The sequence below is a fragment of the Botrytis fragariae genome, assembly GCF_013461495.1.
Source record: "Botrytis fragariae strain BVB16 chromosome Unknown tig00000260, whole genome shotgun sequence".
Taxonomy (NCBI): domain Eukaryota; kingdom Fungi; phylum Ascomycota; class Leotiomycetes; order Helotiales; family Sclerotiniaceae; genus Botrytis; species Botrytis fragariae.
This window is the reverse complement of record NW_023501005.1, coordinates 446,600-463,484: the sequence shown is the minus strand read 5'-3', so window position 1 is coordinate 463,484 and position 16,885 is coordinate 446,600. Positions and strand designations below refer to the sequence as shown.

Sequence of the window (16,885 nt, the reverse complement as noted above, 5' to 3'; positions counted from 1 at the left end):
TCACTACAGCGGCACTGTCGTGTCCAATTGTGTGGTGATATGCGATCTCTGTGCCATGTGATGAATCGCTCCCGCTCAAGACAGGAACACCTCAGGTAGCACATCCATTTGGAGGATCAGCCAATCCAAAGGAGGATTTTTATCTGCAAAATGCGACTTTTATATTTCTCAACAAAAAAAAACTCGTTCTTTGCTCTCTTCGTTCAATTTTGATTGGGAATGGAGCAACGGTTGCAGATGGTGAATTTCATGTGCCGTTGATTGACATGGGTCTGGTTTGTGGTTTGTGGTTTGTGGTTTGTGGTTTCTAGGTCTGTGAGATGACTTTGCTGGGATGTGAAAAGAGTAGTGAGAAGCTTGTGGCTTGCTTCTCAATATAACGTCCGAGGTCAAGGTGGCATAGTATCGTATCCAAGATTGAATTGGGAAATGCATCAAAGTCACTGTTGCTTTTTTCCATTCTTACGGAATCTCTCGTCATAAAAAGGGAAAGTTAACGAGGACTGTATCAATATCGGGAAAGGTTTGCTTTAGCGAGGGAAGCAATGGGGTGCATCCGGACGGTCATGGACTGGGATATAAGTAGGTAAGCAGACAAAATGAACCAATTTCAAATTGATCAAATACCTAGGTCTCTGCTGCATGTTTTAATAAACATCAAATCGGTGGACTTACGCTTTGGCATGTATGTGGTCAATAAGTGCTGCAAGAGATCACCGGTAGTCAAATGAAATGGAACGAAAGAAGAGGCAAGTGGATCCTCACTGCATCACTATCAATAACCTAAAAAATGCAGCATACAGGATTCAATATACGGGATCCAATATAGCCAGCACCTCTTCTCGCGCACTTCCAGATCCCGATCCTTGGGGATTGTACCCGTCACCCCTTGTTCGTATTGCATTATTAGTCCTTCTAATGGTTGGGACTATGCGGGGTCATCTAGCAGAGACGGAACAACAACATTCTGAGGCCGATGAGAGAAAGACCCTTGGGTGAAAGGCAATGGATGATTATTTTGGAAATTATAATTTCAGCCATCGTACGATTACCTATTGAGTGAATGAATCCGAACGGTTGCTTAAGATTAGAAAGATCGATAGAGATATAATCCTCAGAAATGAATAACATCAACATGTTAGCACGGTTGGTAAGGTTACAAGCTCATTGATAAAATCGTCCAAGCGTTGATTTGCCCCTTCACTACACCCACCAAACCTTCCAACAACTCATACACGTATGGGGAAACCCCAGAAATAATTCCTTGTACCCTCGAGCCATTTCTCTTGCGACCTTTACTTCCAGAGATATGATCAAAATAGACTTGAACGAAAAGAGTATATGATTATTCATCCAATCATATCTACTTTTTCTCTTTCCCTCTTTTCTAAGGCTTCAACCAATTTCTATTCTTCTCTTGTTCTGTTTCATCCTTCGCTTCCAGGCAATATCCACCATGATAATCTGCCGTCCCGAAACCTTTTCACCTTCATGATTCCGAATTTCCATCACAATATGTACATCATCTGTATGCAAAGCCTCAATACTATCATATCAATCAAATTCAGCTTCACTCTGATGATGATGTTCATGATCCTCTTGAATCTAATCTTACGAATGCTAAGAGACAGGTTGACTTACTCCGCTGCTCCCTGTACCAACATCAGAATTCCCGAAAACTGGATTCGTACCTATGCCTCTTCGATTTTTGACCATAAATCCCGGAATGTGACACTGTTCCTTTGACATCTACATAAATCCGAGTCTCCGGTTTCGGGTCCAGAGTCTCGGTCTGCTCTCGTCTTCCCTGCCGTCTTGCCTTGAACTGGCGATACTCATCCAAAGTCTATCTACCTATAAGTAAGGAGGCATTTAGGTTTACAGTAATGTCCTCAATTTATACCAGGCACATGCGCACCCATTCATGAGATACAAGATGCCGTACTGTAAAGCTGGTGAAGTATCCACATAGCAACTATCAAGCGTCTTCCTCTCGCTTCTTACCAATCATCACTTGTCACAATCCCCAAACAATGGCCATTCTTCAGCAAGATGGCGACGTACAGATCTCCACCAATATCTCACCCTGTCCTTTCCTCTCTCCTCAAATCAACTCATGTTACGCAGCATGCAGCCGCATGACCAAAGGCTACACAAAGTTTCGAACTATGGCGCTATCCAGCCAGTAATCGTCAAGTGCGGAGATAGAGTCCGGCCCCCATGGGTTTTCGGTTGAATCCTCGTTTTGTTGGTGCATGGAATTTCGATTCCATTTCTTGTGCTGCCACAATCACTGGGAAGACTTGAGGAAAGAGGAAAGAGGAAAAAGGAAAATGAAGGAGGGTCAAATCTCGACTCCGTTGGAGAATGGGGATGTGTTTTTAGCCTTCCGATTTGCTCAATAGAAATGCGGAAGAGAACTCTTCAATGTGGGCGCGATGATACGATTTTTCCTTGGGCGAGATTTGAAAGAGAGATAGGTAATGGAAATGGTGAGAGATGTCAATGATTTTCGTGATGAAATGGTATGATTGGTGGCGTTGAAATGAGTTGAGGATCTTTCAATTTGATAGTCGTATTTCCATGGCTGGGGTTAGCGTTGGGCTGAGACTCCATTGGAAATGAACACAATGGAGATCATTCAATTTCTATGTTACTCGGTATCCTGTTCATACGGATGAATACGAGAATGATCATGATCCATTAATATGGTACATTAGGTTAGAGGACTGAGGGATCGAAATTGGGGGTCAAGCCAAGGAAGGCTAAGGATTATTTCGTTTTCGTGAGACCGGCCTCTCTTCATCTCACGGTATCTACCTTAGCACTTGTCTAGCGTTTCCGCTGTGCAAGGTGTGGGCTTGGATGGGTTTAGTTGAGATTGGAGTTCGAGTGGGGGTTTGAATCATCAATCGCGTCAGGAGTGTCAGGTGGGTGTTCTCCGGGATGTTACCGCAATCTTCAATTTCCATCTTCGACATTTCCCAATTACCATTACTAACGGAGATATCTCATTTCGCAAATGTATTGGGTAACTCAACATCATGCATCTGTATATGCTCAAGCAATAATCAAGGGGTAAAGCAAGGCACCGTGAAGTGTTCAAGGTCTAAGTCGCTGGGTGAGCATTCATACTACGGTCTACTCCCTACAGCCCATCAAAGGTAAATAATCACATGCCACTTCCCTATGCTTCCTTTCCCACACCTTGACATTCATTGCATGGCATACCCAAGACCCATTCCCCAATAATAGGCAGAGAAATCACAATGTTCCTACATGTTTGCTTTATGCGCGAAGCCCGAGCCCAACATTTCGGATCCAGTCCCTCGTCAATGCTGCAATGAACCTCCAGCCTTTGTCGGCATAACCATAGCATCACCGTGGCAAAACAAACAAACGAGACAGGCAAGGCAAGACAAGACAAGACAAGATAAGACAAAGACAAAGACAAACATGCCTGCATCTATCTCCTGCATCTGGCCCGAGTATGGCAGCTGTGAAAAGAAATTACCCTAATGCAGATGTATGTACGTGCGCGTGTGCGTGTGAGAACCATATTCAAGTAAGCAGTAAGCAAGTGAAGCAGAGCAATTTCCGATCTCATTACTTCACTGCTGAAGTGGGATTTCCAGGGATCGTTTCTGGGTGGAGTGTTTTAAACCGCTATTGAGAACCCATCCCGGGGTTGTACAGGGCTGATTTGCTTCCGGTTTGGTTTGGTTGGATTGAGATGGGGTGCGAGCATGTTCATGGATGTTTATTACTAGTTGGAAATGGGTGGATGAGTGGATAATGATGTTATGATATTATTAGGTCAGAGATTTGACTATGAGCATGGAAATTAATGCCAATAAAAGTTGGGGGCAAAACAAATTGCACGTTAGACAAGACAAGGCCAGGAAAAGGAGACGAGATGGCGGTGGACAGATGAGAGAAAGTAAAGACAAAGAACTGGTGGGGGTTCATCAGTGCTGTTGCGCCAAGAGGAAGTTCGAACACCCTCACTCACCGTCTTCTCTCCTTCACTTCCTGGATATTTTCAAGACTAGTTTCGTTTCTGCAGTCTTCCATGAATGAATGATAATTTTGCCGTCAATAGGCGATGCTAACCTACCCATCACCTCGTCCATCCACCATCACCTTTCGGAACCGGATATAAGTTACACCTCAAGTGACACCAGCATCCATAATTCCCACCTTGATTAATCCAGCGTGAAATGGAGTGATGCAACCCGTAGCACCTTTTCTCCCAAACTCAAGTTCCTTCCTCCAGGCTTCAATCAAAAACTTCGCCTTGTATGTCCAATTAAGGTTCTCGCACTACCAGTACCACCATAGCGCAGATCCCCCATCCTTCAGCACCCATCCTAGCAAGAAAGATACCTGTGCGGAGCAGTCCTAACTTGACCCATTTATCTATCTATATATCGAACTTACTTGAACCAGCCAGCAGAATCACCATCAACTACACCCGTGAATCTCGGTAGCAATCCCGAAAGTACAATCCCATGTAATGTTAAGTCAAAACGTCAAAAGCTCAATTTACCTTAGCCGGAATCAAATCAAATCAAATCAAATCAAACCAAACCCAACCAAATCAAATCAAATCAAACCTAATCTAATCATATCAAACCGATCCCGTAGACCCATCTATCGTTCACGCACTCTAGTTTCGTCTAAACCCCAAACCCAAACCCCCATCTTTCAATTTCTACATGATAAAATCTAAGAGTGCGTTCTTACAGGGTATATTCGTTTCATCGCCGGCAGCATATTTACCCTCAAGTGTCAAGTGCATCTTTCGGCCCCACTCACGCACACAGACACACACATGCAACAAAGTTATTAGTCTACCCAGGTGTCTAGGCGTAAACTCAAAATTTAGCTCCTGGTCCTTGCGGTGGATAGTTCGATTCGCTTGTGCACTGCCCCCTAGATGCTTGGTGCGTGATGCGTGATGCTTAATTTATCGACTCTTGCTTTTTGACGTTTGAGGAAGCGGAGTGGTGATGAGGATTGGTGTTGGGTAGTCGAGTGATTGATGGACTGGACTGGTGTGGTGCATGTGTTGTGTTGTGTTGGATTTTTGGTATGTGTTTTTTTAAGTTTGCGTGCGGTGCTTCTGGGGAGCTTTTTGGTCTGGTGTGCAGATGGAGGGATGGGGGTGAGAGGTTGTGATCGGTGATAGTCTGGATAGAATGGATCGGTCGATGGGAGTTCCATGGAATGAGATCGAGATGTTGGGGTAGGAATAAGATCGTTTTGAAGAGAAGTTGAATCATGTCAACGGTCTGATCGATCGAGATGAAGTGGAGTGTTTCTTTTTGTTATGTGGGATTTACGGGGATTCTCAATGGAACAGATCTTTAGTTAGATCAGGCATCTACAATATCAAAGAACGTTGGTATAAAATTTGAACATTGTCACTTCTTCATTCTTTTGCAAAAAGCAAGATGTGTGATTTTCATGAGAACTATCTCCACCGTTCAAATTTGTGATAGCCAAGCTCATGAGTATGTTTATCTCTCCCGGCGTTCTAATATACTACTTTAAGAATTTAATCAAAACTCCCCTTCCAATATATATCACTTCTATCGAAACAGTGCGTCCAAGTAAGACCTACCCATGTCAGGGTGAGTGAATGTTGGATATCTATCTACTGCAGTTTGACATTTCTGATCGATTTCAATTTCTAACCCTTCTCGTCCTATATCCATCATCCTAACATGCCATCTCATTCCCTTTCACAGAGTTCCATATTCCTTCTCTCCTCTCATATCAAATCATCCCATAAAATCCCATAACCTTCCTCTTCATACTCAACGCTCCTTCCCGTATCTCAAAGCTCACCCATAAACAGTGAGGATCCAGACATGAAAGAAAACAACACAAACAATCATACCTCCCAGTACCCATGAACAAGAACCACACAGCCGCACACCAGAACCCCTTCCCGCAAATCGACATTCTGATGCTTGTGAATACCCCCCTTCCCGCCTTCCCTTCTTCCACTACTTCCACCTCTTCCACTATTCTCCTCGTCTCATGAGCAGAATCTCAACAGCATACGAGAAATCTCCATACTCAAAGTGACTAGTAATCAAACTCGATGAGTTGATTCATCCCAAGAGCTTCAAGAAATCATGGAGTACTGAGACTAGGGTTATGAATTGAGCTAGATGGTTACAGGTTCCAAATGAAGCTAGATGAAGCCAGTGTGTTGTGAAGGTTAAAGATATCGAGCGATGTCAAGGTGAAAAATGGTTTCTACCTGCTCAGCCCATGAATCCGGAAAAGAGAATTGATGGTTTCCTATGCCCAGGCTGAAATTCCAAACATTGCAAGCTCTTTTTACATGATACCACTAGTTATCATCTTGTCTCTGCCTCCTGACATCTGGAATTGAATACGCCCAGTGAGTCAGGGAGAGTATGTGGATGTACTCTGCAGTATTTCAGAAACTCTTGGGCACAAAGAGATATGTGATGAATAACATTCATTGGCTTGTATATATACTCGCCGTACTATAAATACATATGTAACAAGTGTGTATACAGACCCACCATTATGAGAACTAGAGTCTACATATCCATGTATCCTGTCTATAAATATGCAACGCCAATGATTTAGACGCCATCCAACCCCAGTGTTTCCTAAGACTCCCAAGTACTATTCGCAATAGCCATTGCCAATGCGGTATCAAAATTCCTAGCACCGGCACCTCCAACGAGGGTTTCAGAAAACTCCCTAGGAACCCGCATTTTCACGCCGTTAGGATTCCGATCAACAATAACATCCATCCACGGTAGTGCTTTTCCTCTCCTCATCTCATGTATGTAATCTTCCGTGTGCAGTCCCTCCATCATAGCCTTTTCAAAAACATCTTTTTCCTTTTCGGAAAATCGTTCAAGGTCTGCCACATCAGAATCCGGATCATCTCCCATCATTCCACTCTTCAAAATTAAAGTCTTTAGCCTTCTCCACTGATGAACCCAATCTACACCATTTAAATCCTGTAACGCCAATGTCCAATCTATACATCCTTCCAGATCCAGGTATTCCAGTCCGTAGACACCACTCGCCAATTTCTTCAAAACCAACGCCGACTCTGAAAATTCTTCATCCATAATCTGGGCATGCAAACTACTAGCGACATATCGAAATTGACTTCTTCGGGAGGTTGGTGACCCCCAAAGATTGGTACTTGAGTTTGGTGTGAACGTGGGAGGAGGCCAGTAAGCCAGGGATAAATGCGTAACGGTCTTGAGATGAGGCGTGAGAGCTAGGAGACGAGACCAGGAGATCGAAGGTGGAGGATGAGAAAGTGATAGATGGGTGAGGTGTGGAAGGGCTATGGGTAACAATCGAGGGATTCTTTCTTCTTTGAGTACAGAAGTATTTGTAAGAAGAGTTGCGAGCTGTTTCAAGCTGACTGATCTTCCTATTGAGCCACCAAGGTCAAGTCGAAAGAAATCATCATTGTTTCCCCCGGTAGACCTTTCATCAGCTTCTTCCTCCCAATCCTCTGCCTCTTCTTTGATCGGTCCCTCTACTACATTGTTATCCTGTATTGGCAATAGAAGTATATTCTCCAAGCCTTGAAATCCAATCCCTTCTTCGGGCCCATAGACCGCAATATAACTCAAAAGCCCCATCCTCAAGCTCGCTGGCAACAATGCCAGATTGTTCGACTCGTAAATACTCATATTCTGCCAATCCCTTGCTAATCTCCTCAAACATGTTTCTAACAAACTCCTTCCTCCATTAGGCCCATTTCCATTTATATCATCTCCTAGACCAGGAAAATAGCCCACTCCTCTCGGAAATAGCCTTCCTTCTTCACCTAAGCGGAATCGCCTTCGCACATCATGAGGTGCGTGTATACTTCCTTCTAGCCAACTTCTGGGTGGTGCGGGGCCAGCTGGTATGCGACGACCATTGACATCAAGACGTCGACTGTTTAGGGGTCTGCGAGGAGTGGGAGAGGGGGTTTCGGGTTGGGAGAGAAGATGGCGAATTTGAGGAGGCAGGGTGTGAGATGATGGACTGAGAGAAGAGGCGGCGCGGAGGTGTTCAGTGGGAGAGATATTTAGTCTCCGGGCGGAGTTTATCAAATCATTTACGGACGAAACATTATTGTCTGTTGTACAACGCGCGCATTAGTTGAATGATCGATTGAAAGGTGGCGGGGTACAATGGGATTCTTTCCAACGAACGTACTTTGTGATGCCGATGTCGATGCAGAAGCATTGAAATTGAGTGATGGATGAACTGTACTCGCAGGTTTTGAATAATGTGGTGTGAACCTCTTTTTCGGCATGAAGAATAATTTTGGTTGCTTTATTTGCTGTTTAGAATATGAAGAAGGTTAATCATTGGGGATGGGAGAGCAATGATGTAGTTATGTTGATGATGGCTCCAGCACGGTCCAGCATGAAGCCATGGAGTTACAGATGGGGCTACAGGGTCGAGAGGGACAAGATAGCGGAGAACACCATCTAGATAGGCGGTTCGAGACCCTAGAACCCTGTCTCAGCCTGTAAACTTGACACTTACAGCACAGGAATTACGAGGCGGGATTGATGAAAGAGTCACTGAGAATGGGTTTTATGTACGAAAGAGTACGAAAGAGTACGAAGTAGTCAATAATGGAGTTCTCATTGGGGTTTGTATGTCTGGATTGGTGATGTGACTCGGAATCCTCATTATCAATCATGGTAATCACTCCACATTACTAATGCTATAATATCTATGTGTCTTGGAGCTGTTGACTCATTTTGACCTAAAAATGATACATGACAGTAAGATTGAAAGAAATCGGAATGGAGTCATACAGTGCATTACAATCGAACAAAGGGATGCCCGCCCATATGTGAATGTGAATAGGTCTTAAGAGTCAAATAACACCGTGAGATTTCTGTTCCGTAGATTGGGTTGGGTCTTTGATGCTTGACTGCATTACAGAATACTCCAGGAGAGAGGAGCAATTCCTGAGGTGTTCGAGTTGCTTTTAGTGCTCATTGAGGTGCAGGTTTATCCACCCTTGAGTCTCATCACATGATCAAGCTAGCCTTTTCATCGTCAGATTTATTAGAACCACCCGAGAAAAGATAATGCCATCTTTGATGTGACCATTTCTCTTCGCACGTTAAAGAGAATAATACAGTATAGAATTCATCGTATGTCGGATGCACTAATAAAAGCTGTCTTATCTATTTCAAATCTCATATACGACTTGCTAGTTTCTATCCGATCTCAGCGTCGAATAATTTCTCTTTGCTTGTGATAACTGGTGAGCTCTATTAGCGAAACAACAGACAGGAGTTGGCTACCTAGTACCTTTGGGGGGACTTCAATCATTCAGATCTCTTTCTAGTCTCATATTGAATGTAACCAAGTCCAATCAGTACCATGAATAAGGTTCAATGTCTCGTTTGGTTTTCTCGGATTTCATTGTTTGATTTGGAATCAATTTATGATTCAATTGAATAAATTAGATTGAGAATGATCATTTTCCGTCTGTTTTCTCGCTTATACAGAAGTTATCATGAATTACGATATGAGGTTGGAATTTAACACAGACCAAGCGCTAACCGCTACCTCTTCATTCCCACTTATATCACAACGCACAAATTTACAGGTCTTACCTTCTCATACCATAAGATGCTCAATTCTCTCTTGATTTAGTCAAGCGCTTATCGATCTAAGAAGCATGTACTACTAGCAATCTCAACTTGAAGACGAATCTGCTTGTGCTCACGACACTTTCGAACTAAAATTTGAAATCCCGGGTCTCAAGGCTGCGAGAAGTCAGATTCTTCCAAATCTCAAGTGAGTTGGCCAATATTATCTACAACGGCGGTGCTCTGCCTTGATTTCTTCGATGGTGTAAACACGAGTCCCTTGTCTAGCAAATTCTATTCATGCATTCCCTTTGGTTCTGCAGAGATGGTTTGTTGGAAAGCTTCGTAAAGGACACTCATGCATGGACAATGGACCAAGAGAGTCTGAAGGAGCCGTTTAATTCATAGCTGCATGAAACGTTTTATGTGGCTTCGGAAGTGTTCCGAGCTCGGGTACCAGAAACGAGCAAGTTCTGCGCCGCTGACTACAAACGGTGCATACACGTGAGGGCAATCAGCTGATTGCCAGATTCACGAGATCTTTGCCTCGTAATTGTTGAGTAATTTAGTCCTGGCTCTGGTAATGATTTGTTTGGGAAACAAGATGCATGCTCGTAAGATCTTTTTGGTAGACTCTCGCGACGTGGAGCTCGCACTTGTTACACCGGTTTCATTGAGATAGCCCACTGTAATCTATAAAGACCAACGACTCGCACACATTTTCTTTTTTCCAGAGACAATAATAAATTCTATCAGAATAGAATCTCTTCACATCTCTTATACACCACCTAACTTAATATCCAATATGCTTTTCAGCAAGCCAAAGATCACAACCCTTGGACTCTCTCTCCTCCCAGCCAGCCTGGCTCAACTTTCGGATCTTTCTGTCTTTTCTCCAGGTGGACCGGGAACGATTCTGGTTACCTTGAATGGTCATAGCGCTTCCACCGGTTGCCTTAATGACCAAGGTCTTTGGACTGTGAAAGGCGCCTGTGCTAGCTTTGAAGGCAATGGTCAAGGTGGACTCGGATCGGATGTTGGATATGTCATCCTCGATTCTAGCTCCAGCATAGTCATAACTACTGGTACTTGGAGTACTGCATGGGTCGGAACACATATTAATCAAGGCGTAAGTAACATATGTCTACAATCATAGCATTGAATTATGATACTAACAGATTCTCACTTTGTAGAGAGATGCTGCTTGGCTCCAAGCACAAATCGGAACAACCGGAGCCGCGCCGTGGGGAGGTCCTTTATGGTACGCTAATGCACAACCCGACGATACATCCAATGTCGCGCTCAACGGACATTCCATCACCGACTCTGTCCAGGTTACATTGACCTTCAATTCTACTTTCGTTTCCTCTTAGGGCTCGAAGAGGATGGTTGTTATGCGGTGCATGGGCAGTGAAACGAAGAGGGTGTAGAAAATATTAGGGTGTACTTGGAGACTCTCAAACATGGATGTATTCTCATTCACAGGATAAATCCTTGTGTCAAGTAGCTTTATGAAGAGGACCCAGATTTTCTTCCTTGTTTCTCTTATTTATAAGATACAGATGATGTGCATTTGAATCAATGGACTGCATCTTTGCTTCTGAAAGTACAGTAGGCAGAGAAGGTTGGGTTATGTTTTTGAGGCTTAGTAATCTTCACGATTCACACTCACAATCCCTCAAATGCCGGGTATTTCCCGACTTCCTAGGTTGGTCTGATTATCTACCTACCTTCAGGTGTTCAAAATGAATCGATCATACTTTGTGGAAAGAAATCTCTCAATGAGTATATCAAAAGTAGCAAATTTATAAAACGGGCAAGGTAATCAATGATCTGGTAGTACTCTCAAAGAAGATGTATCTTCCATTGAAGTTTTCATGCAGTTTGAAGGTCGTTGAATATCCTGACAATCGTCATCACTATCGCACATGTAAAAGTGCCAAACACAATGCGGGCCAACGAATGAGATTGAGGTCCTCATTATTTGAATGAAGTCCAACATGTAGAACTCATTCGATATATGAAACTGTTCGTATGGTTCAACCTCATGTCAAGTTTGTGATATGTGACGCTCGAATATTTGATATTTATGAGGGAATCTCTTGGCTAGATATACACATGCTAAATCTAGACTATTGATGGAATTGAGGCGTGTATGCCGATGTGTTGATGTGACTAGACACGTAACGTTAGTCTACCAGTCACGTTATCTTGATTTTCATTTATTTTTATTTTATTTTCAACCTCGCATCAAATTGTCGAATCAAGTAGTCGGACCAGTAATCGTTCATATTCCTCGATCAACATCCTAAATATCTCGACGGCTGGGTGAGTTAACAAATTTTCGGCATGTTAATGGTATGCCGTTGTATTCATCTCCCGACAATGCTGACTTCACACAAGAAATACCTACCCAGTGGGATGTTTGAATTACAATCCACTTAGCATAGTCACGTTACTGTTGAAATCCATGGGCATTGTGATAGTCCTGTCAAGAATGAAGAATATGTCGAATGTTCCTTTCGCTGAGGTAGTCTTAACCAGAGCATTCCCAATCGGTAAGGAGTCTTGATAGACTGGTGTCTTTCATGACCGTTATGTTTACGCCGATCATGAGCTGATGGCCATCAATCGAGAACGACAGTGGAAACAGCCATGGTAATGACGCCGACAATGGCAATGGCACCTGCTGTTTCTACTCTCGTTTCCATCCCTTCGCACCAAATCGCATCAAATCACCTGATCAGGATAGAATTGGAACACAACCTAACAAAGTTGATGATATCTCGAGGAAGGTAGGTAGGTATGTGCTTACCCAGTAACTTCCTCGTCCCAGATTCAATGCGAAACGAGACTTCCTTTTCCTGCGGTTGTCATTTTCATTTCAAGTCAATTGGTAATTGTTGAGGGGTTGAGGATGCGAGAGTCATCGTTTTCCTACCTGTCTAGGTAACCACCTCCTAGCATATCATGGTCAAATGACAATTGCGAGAAGATGTGACTTCCTAGATAAGTAATAACACATGATTATTGTCAATTAGTTCATGCGATCGAACCATTCTCATTTCTCATCGGCCCTAATAGCGTAAGGATCGGCGATCGAGCTAACATTTTCATCATGTTCTCAATGTTTGTTCCTTCCGTTTTCAATTGTGGAAAGTACCCATCAAGGTCAAGCTAGTGAGTCAGTATGGGTATATAACCCCTCTCATTCCCACGCCCTTCTTTGAAAAAATCGGCCACAACGACAACAACAGCAGCAGCAGCAGCAGCAGCACCAACAACAACAACAACAACCACAACAACAACAACAAAACCCCGCCGCCGCCGCCGCCGTTACCTCTCCTCCCACCTCCTCTCCTCTCCTCTGCCCCCCTCCCCCCTTCCGCCCTTCCCCCCTTTTCTTCTCTTCGGCCAAATGGCCAAGAACAAGCGTCGCGCCTCCGGGCAACCCTCTCGTTCCCCTTCGGGGGCTTATTCTGGTGGTCCTGTTTCTTCCACCATTTCTTTGCAAGTCCCAGGGGGTGGTGTCCCCTGGGCATTCATCGCTTTTCTTTTGGCTTCGGCCTCTTTGTTTGCCTTCGGGCTCTATCTGGTCGTTTTGTCGGGCCGGATGGAGGTGGTGTTTAACACCTACCTTTTAGACAACTGGAAGGAGCTGGATTGTGGGGTCGGACCGGGAACTGTCGGGGCTCGGAAGCCCTCGGGTCTCCTCCGAAAGGAGGTGATCTGGGTGTAAGTTCTCCTTTTCTTAAATTTTTGTATTTCTCACTTTGATTCTTGATCGTCTTTCATCCTTTACCCACCTTTCATTTGGTTTGCTTCTTTTTTCTTATCTGCACACTCCTGTCACTACACCACTATTGTTGCCCGAGTTTTCCCCTATGCTGTCGCTTTGATCAATTCTCAACATCATCACTCTCCCGCTGCTGTTGTATGTAATCATCTCCACACCTTACTGCTATTGTTTGCTATTCTATCTATCACATCCGGTGCTATCACTATCGTTCCATTCCATCACTCACTCTCATGTTGCCAACGTCTTCTTGTTGCTCTCATTCCTTGTTGTTATTTCATCTATTCATTCCACCACATTGTCTCTATTCATGCTACGTCAGACTATCAGGCTGTCGTCAACAACCAGTTTTTGTTGATCAATCAAGTGCTGTCATACATTTACAAGGTCTCATACATTCAAGGGCCGTCGAACTTTCAAAGTCTCTTATAATCTTAAAGTACTTAAGACATTTACATGTTCACAATCATTCAAACTCTTTCAACAATTCAAAGGCTCCTATAATCTCAAAGTACTTGGGACATTTACACATTCACAATCATTCAACCCCTTTCAATAATTCAAAGCATTTGGGATATTCACACAATCACAATCATTCAGAGGTTATCAGACATTCACAACCCCAGATGTCCTCAAAGTGCTGGAGACAATGGATCTATCACTGTCGCCACTTCCTTCATCACATCTTCCTATTACTGTCATCCTACATATGTGCTAGACCCACTATGAGGCCACTTTGTCCTGTTTGCTCACACTTGAACGGAGCTAGTCTCTAGATGGACGAGTTTGTCCTGTTTGCTCAGACTTGAATCGGGCTCGCACGGACCATGCCGTTTTTCTATATAAACCTCTTCCCCCTCCCCTCAACTTTTCTTCCCTTTCTATCATGGACGCTAACCTACCTCGACTAGGGCACCGGCCTTTGGCAGTTCCTGGCTCCTTACCTACTTCGTTCTCGCCGCTTCGTACCTTCTCCGACGCACCAGCTTAAGTCAATGGATCTCCGGCGGTTTCGGTCTTGTTTCAATCTCGGTCGCAGTCACGCTCTCTTTCTACAAGCAAATTCCGGCCTGCCTAGTCATCTTCATCTTTGCCGTTGTTTGTATCTTCTGGCAGATTTCCTGGTTTGATTCTAGGCATTTTTCGAGAGCCGTAGCGTTCACCATAAGCAAAACTCGACTGTGGACCTTGGTTGCGCTGAGTTTCTTTGCTAGCTCGGTCACGATTTTATCATACGCCGGTTTTCTTACGATTTTGTACAGTTTGAGACATGTTTGGGAATTGATGATTCCTTCATGCACCAAAGATCGGGATTTGTTTTCGTCAAGGTTCATGGTAGTCGTTTTTGTTGTATCGATCGTGACATACTGGATTACGCATGTAGTATCTTCTTTTGCGCAGACACTCGGAGCCTTGGCCACGAAAAATCAGCTACTTCACAATGTCCGGCGAGAATCGGGACAATCACCGATGCGCAGAGCACGAGCCCGGACAGGGTTCAAATCGATTTACAATAGCGTTTGCTGTGGTGCTGGACTCGTTTCTTCCTTGGCTTTCCTGAAAGATTTTGCATTGAGTCTGGGCCAAAATTTAACACTTTTACCTGAAAGCTCTTCCCGTTTTTCAACTACCGCTTGCTTGGTGGGGCTTTTGACGTATCTCGGACCATTTTACACCGCTGTTGATATGAAAATTTCTGATTGGACCTTTTCGATGATTGCCCTTGATTCCACTTCATATTGGCAGGCTAACAAATCCGGTGTTGCCTTGATGTCAGCAACTGGTTTGGACATTCTCAAAGACTCTGGATTGTTCCAAATGATTGCGTACTTCCCCGTTGCGATTGGTGTGATCAGCGCTATTTCGACGTTCCTATTCGTCACCCTCATGCCTCACCATCTCGTGAAAATCGACGACCTTCTAGAACCCGAAATTCTGTTGGCTTTCGCTTGCTTTGCAGGATCACAAATTGCGAGAGCTGCATTTGCTCCATTCAAGGGAGCTATGTGTACCATTTTCGTTATGATGGCAAGAGATCCAGCTGTTTTCCAGGAACATCAAGGACAGATTTGGACTCGCTTGGAGGAGCTTCACCCGGGTATTGCCGAGACGTTGTTGAAATGAAAGAATGGAGATATGGTTGTCGAGGTTCGAATGGGACTTTGGTATACTGGATGGGGGTAGTTATTATGGCTGTTGGTTGGTCTGGCGATGGGGATGGAGATTTGATTATCGAGGCTTGAGTGGAACTTTGATATGCTGGATGGGAGTGATTACTTATATTTGTTGATTGGTCTGGCGATGGAGACTTGATTGTCGAGGTTCAAGGGGGACAATGATATGCTGGATGAAAGTGAATACTTATAACTGGTTGGTTTGGCGATGGAGATTTGATTGTTGAAGCTTAGGTGAAACTTTGATATGCTGGACGGGAGTGGTTATCAATGGCTGCTGAGTCAGAGAGATATTATATTGGTGGTTAGTCGCTTGGGATTGAAATGAACATTAGCTTGACGAGAACGATGGAATGGGATTCAGACTGGAATTAATACTGGGGTTTGAAGATGAGCTATTGCCATGAATGAGAATACACTTTTTTGCTCTCGATACTTGGGTTTCCTGCAAGTGATTATGAATAATGTCTCAAATACTGCCTTGTGTAAATCTTCAGGTTTGTGCCGGCCTAAGACTGAGTGGCCTCATCGGTGAAATGAAACTGTAAGTCAGACGAACTGAAGATAAGAACTTTGTATTGACGATCGATAGAATGATTAAATTCCTAGATGAATCATGCTTTTGATCTGCCATTCATAGGTCATCAATTTCGAGAAGAATATCTCAATCAATAATAGATATTGAGTTCAACTATATGACCGTAAATGAATAACCTGGAGTCGTTAGGTAGGCCATTAGAGTACATTAAGCGAGGGGGTTAGCCTCAACATATAAGAATTACTTCTTTCTGTACATAGCTAGCTCTTCAAAGAGAAAATAATATTAATAATTAAAATTTATAATATAGATACTCGATTGACTATACTCGTTTTATATAAATAGTAATCAATAATATCATAAATTTTCAGTCTATAAAAATTTCTTTACTTTCTTCTTTTTTTAGTTTAATAGTAGAATATTGAGATTCTGATTTAAATTTCTATTTTTACTTTTGTTTGGCTACTTGTATGGCATTTTACCCATTAGCTTTTACACACAATTAGATTCTAATTTAGATTCTACCTAGTTAGTTTGAAGAATCGAAAAAACGTTCAAGTCAGATACGCCCCCTTTGACTACCCCCACTTAAAAATGCACCCGCCAAATGCACCTCAATTGATCTTTGCAAACTTCAATCAATTGTCCCCACCACCAATGTAGATCTCACCCTTAAAGCAATCATACATTCTGAGAGCCCTCAATTACTTGAATCTACTAATCAGTTTCCTAATCGTTTGATCAGTTTATT

At 43.3% G+C, this 16,885-nt stretch overlaps 3 protein-coding genes across 3 annotated transcripts; 2 read left to right on the top strand and 1 right to left on the bottom strand.

Moving 5' to 3' along the window:
• Positions 1-6,656: 6,656 nt before the first annotated feature.
• Bfra_012131 (uncharacterized protein) lies at positions 6,657-8,323 on the bottom strand (the record flags this gene model as incomplete). The annotated part of the gene is made up of 2 exons (XM_037342451.1): positions 6,657-8,143; positions 8,224-8,323. The coding sequence occupies 2 exons, from the start codon at positions 8,321-8,323 to the stop codon at positions 6,657-6,659; spliced, it is 1,587 nt and encodes a 528-aa protein (XP_037187748.1).
• Positions 8,324-10,431: 2,108 nt separating this feature from the next.
• Bfra_012130 (uncharacterized protein) lies at positions 10,432-10,999 on the top strand (the record flags this gene model as incomplete). The annotated part of the gene is made up of 2 exons (XM_037342450.1): positions 10,432-10,755; positions 10,820-10,999. The coding sequence occupies 2 exons, from the start codon at positions 10,432-10,434 to the stop codon at positions 10,997-10,999; spliced, it is 504 nt and encodes a 167-aa protein (XP_037187747.1).
• Positions 11,000-13,044: 2,045 nt separating this feature from the next.
• On the top strand, positions 13,045-15,546 carry Bfra_012129 (putative bcpie2 protein; the record flags this gene model as incomplete). Its single annotated transcript, XM_037342449.1, has 2 exons — positions 13,045-13,361; positions 14,334-15,546. The coding sequence occupies 2 exons, from the start codon at positions 13,045-13,047 to the stop codon at positions 15,544-15,546; spliced, it is 1,530 nt and encodes a 509-aa protein (XP_037187746.1).
• Between the last annotated feature and the right edge of the window lie 1,339 nt (positions 15,547-16,885).